The following is a 2,997-nucleotide window of genomic DNA, read 5'->3' on the forward strand; positions in this document are numbered from 1 at the left end:
GATGGACCTTTGCTGGTAAAGTAATGTCTCTGCTTTTTAATATGCTATCTAGGTTGGTCATAACTTTTCCAAGGAGCAAGTGTCTTTTAATTTCATGGCTGCAATCACCATCTGGAGGGCCTCTAAAAGCCTCATTGGGTTTTGAGTCCCAGCTGGCAGCTCTAGGACACCGGAGCTTTTGTCCTCCCATCCAACTTTGGGGTTTGTGCTGTTGAGTCTTAGGAACCATTGATGGCTGCCTCAGGGAAAGCACTTCCATCTCTCTAAAAGGGGTATCAGAGCTCTCCGTGAGGCGCTTGCCCCCTTTCTCACTCTGCTCTCCTGTTTCCTAGGACTGTATTGACGTGGGCTGGTGGGAAGGAGAACTGAACGGCAGACGAGGAGTGTTTCCTGACAACTTCGTCAAGTTGCTGCCACCTGACTTTGAGAAGGAGGGAAACGTAAGTCTCTGCGGCTCGGCTCTCAGTGCACCACCTGCTGTCAGAGTTGCGGCCTCCATGACGGGCTGGGGGTGCGGGGTGAGGACATCTGTTGTTAAAGAGCCTCGGCATTTTAGTCTGATGGACTGGCTGCCCCATACCTGATGTGTGTGGACAGGTCCGTTATCTTCCACAAACCCCAGTTTCCTCATCAGAGAGCCTTCTTCTAGGGTCATTGTATGATTAGACAAGCACTTGGTTTGGTACTTGGAGTGTTTAAGCAACCAAATAAATGACAGAAACCGTTGGGGTTTCCATTGGTAAGTGGATGGCCTGTATCCTACATAGTGTGTCCTTGGCTGGTGAAGTGACTAATATGGAAGTGGCTGAACAGCACACTATGAAGCTGAGGATGCAGGATGAGGCCTACTGATCTTCCCAAGTCTGTGTATCTATGTACACATATTTGGCCAGGTATACACATGCATGAGCTTCTTAGTGGCTCAGTAGTAAAGAACCCACCTGCCAATGCAGGGGGCATGGCTTCGATCCCTGGGTTGGGAAGATACCTTGGAGTAGGAAATGGCAGTCAACTCCAGTATTCTTGCCTGGGAAATTCCATGTAGCCTGGTGGGCTACAGTTCATGGGGTAGCAAAGAGTTGGACATGACTTAGCAACTAAACAACAACAAATACACATGTATCCCTATTGTGTGTGTGTGTGTGTGTGTGTGTGTATCCCTCTGATCTGTACTTTCTCTTTCTTTGTGAGAACCCATTTTTACAATGCTGTGGTTTAAATGAGCCAGTCCATCTTTGTTTGCCTCGCGGCAAGCCTGTTGTTTCTCTAATGACACTGTAACAGGAAATGTTGAAAAGTTAGAAGCAGTTTACATTCTAAGAGGAATGTAAAGAGGAATTCTACAGTGATTTTGTCTATTTGGTCTTTTCCAAGCTGTTCTTCAGCACAGAGCTCTTGGCTCAGGCTTTCTCATGCCTTCTGCCCACTTTTTCTGGCCTGTGTTCTCTTCATGCCCATGGGGGCTTTATTACTGGACCATGAACTTTGACCCATCATGTTCCTATGGAATTGAGGTTCAGGAAAGGTAGCTACAATATTAGTGGGTTGATTACCAAGGATATTAAACAGCATTGGTGATGTGTACACTGCTTAGATGGATGGATATGATTGTTCAAGGAGCCAGATGGTGTTTGTACCCACCAAGATTACAGCCCGTAGATTGGTTTGAACAAACGGCTGCACGTTTTAGGCTTTTTGATAGCTGTCTTTCTTGTTTAGCTGAAGGATGCTTGGTTCCACATCTGTATTCTCTCTGGGATTTAAGTTTGAGGTTCAGAGAATTCTGCTTCCCAGTGTTTTCTAGATCCTTGAGACACTGCTGGTCTGGGGACCACACTTTGTCAGCCTTACCTGGAGCTTGTTAGAAATGCTTGAACCTCACCCTAGACCTGTGCATCAGAACCCACGTTTTATCAAGATCCTCAGGTGACCTGTTTCCACATTACGATTTGGGAAGCTCTGGTGTAGATGCAGGTGTCTATCTAAGTGATGACAACCCCACCTTCTAGTTTCTAACCATATTTTAGGAGGAGAATAAATTCGTAGAACAGAGAAGGGCTCACCATTTAGTAGACGTCTTACACCAAGCAAAATCATTTGAGCCATTTTTATTGATAATGGTTGTAGTGGTGGGTTATTGGCTAACAGAATTCATCCCTGAGGAAAAAAAGACACTAGCCCTTGGCAGTATCTGTATAGTAAATGTTTAAAACTGTAAGACACAGGAAAGAGGTTTGGCAGACATTTGTAGAACGTGGTTGTGACTCTAGCCTGCAGCATTGAATAGACTTGAACTTGAATCCTGGCCCTGTCACTTAATTGTTCTGTTCAAGATCAACTCATTGACTGTTTCCTCAGTATCTCTGGATTCTGCATCTGTGGATTCAATCAACCTTGGGTTGAAAATACTAAACAATAAATTTCAGGAAGTTCCTAAAGGTAAAGCTTGGATGTCTTGAATTTGCTGTGTAGTGACAATTATACACATAGCATTTACAACCATTTATATAGCATTGACTTTGTATTAGATATTATAAGTAATATAGAGATGACTTAAAGTATAGGGGAGGATGTGCATAGGTTATTTGCAAATACTCTCCCATCTTATATGAGGGACTTGGACATCTGTGGATTTTGCTCTCTGCAGGGTTCCTGGAACCAATCTCCCATGAATACTGAGTGACGACTGTGTTCTCATCTATTAAATTGCAGGAATAATCATACCGACCTTGTTAAATTGTTGAGAAGATTAACCAAAATGACACATATGAATTCCTTAGCACAGCGCCTGGTCCTTTGCGAATGCACCATACATATTAACTATTCCAGTCTTTGTAATTACTATTAGCACAAGTGTGAGAAGACTCCAGCTAAAACTGTGCAACAGTGGTAGAAATCTGACTCCAGTTCATCACATCAGCACAGAGTTAGCTTGGTGTCTTGGTGAGCTTCCCTGGGGATCCCAGTGCATCTAAGAACTTTGATGACTAGCCTTTG

General features: G+C 44.0%; 1 protein-coding gene across 1 annotated transcript in view; it reads left to right on the forward strand.

The window, feature by feature from the left end:
- Positions 1-270: 270 nt before the first annotated feature.
- LOC105004301 (SH3 domain-containing kinase-binding protein 1-like) overlaps positions 271-2,997 on the forward strand; it is a gene marked incomplete at its 5' end in the record, with an annotated part of 32,609 nt that continues 29,882 nt past the window's right edge. Inside the window, 1 exon segment of the mRNA XM_010862207.1 lies at positions 271-440. Within this exon segment, the coding sequence (XP_010860509.1) occupies positions 271-440 (170 nt within the window).

Source organism: Bison bison, unplaced genomic scaffold, assembly GCF_000754665.1.
Source record: "Bison bison bison isolate TAMUID 2011002044 unplaced genomic scaffold, Bison_UMD1.0 scf7180017461984, whole genome shotgun sequence".
NCBI classification, from domain to species: domain Eukaryota; kingdom Metazoa; phylum Chordata; class Mammalia; order Artiodactyla; family Bovidae; genus Bison; species Bison bison.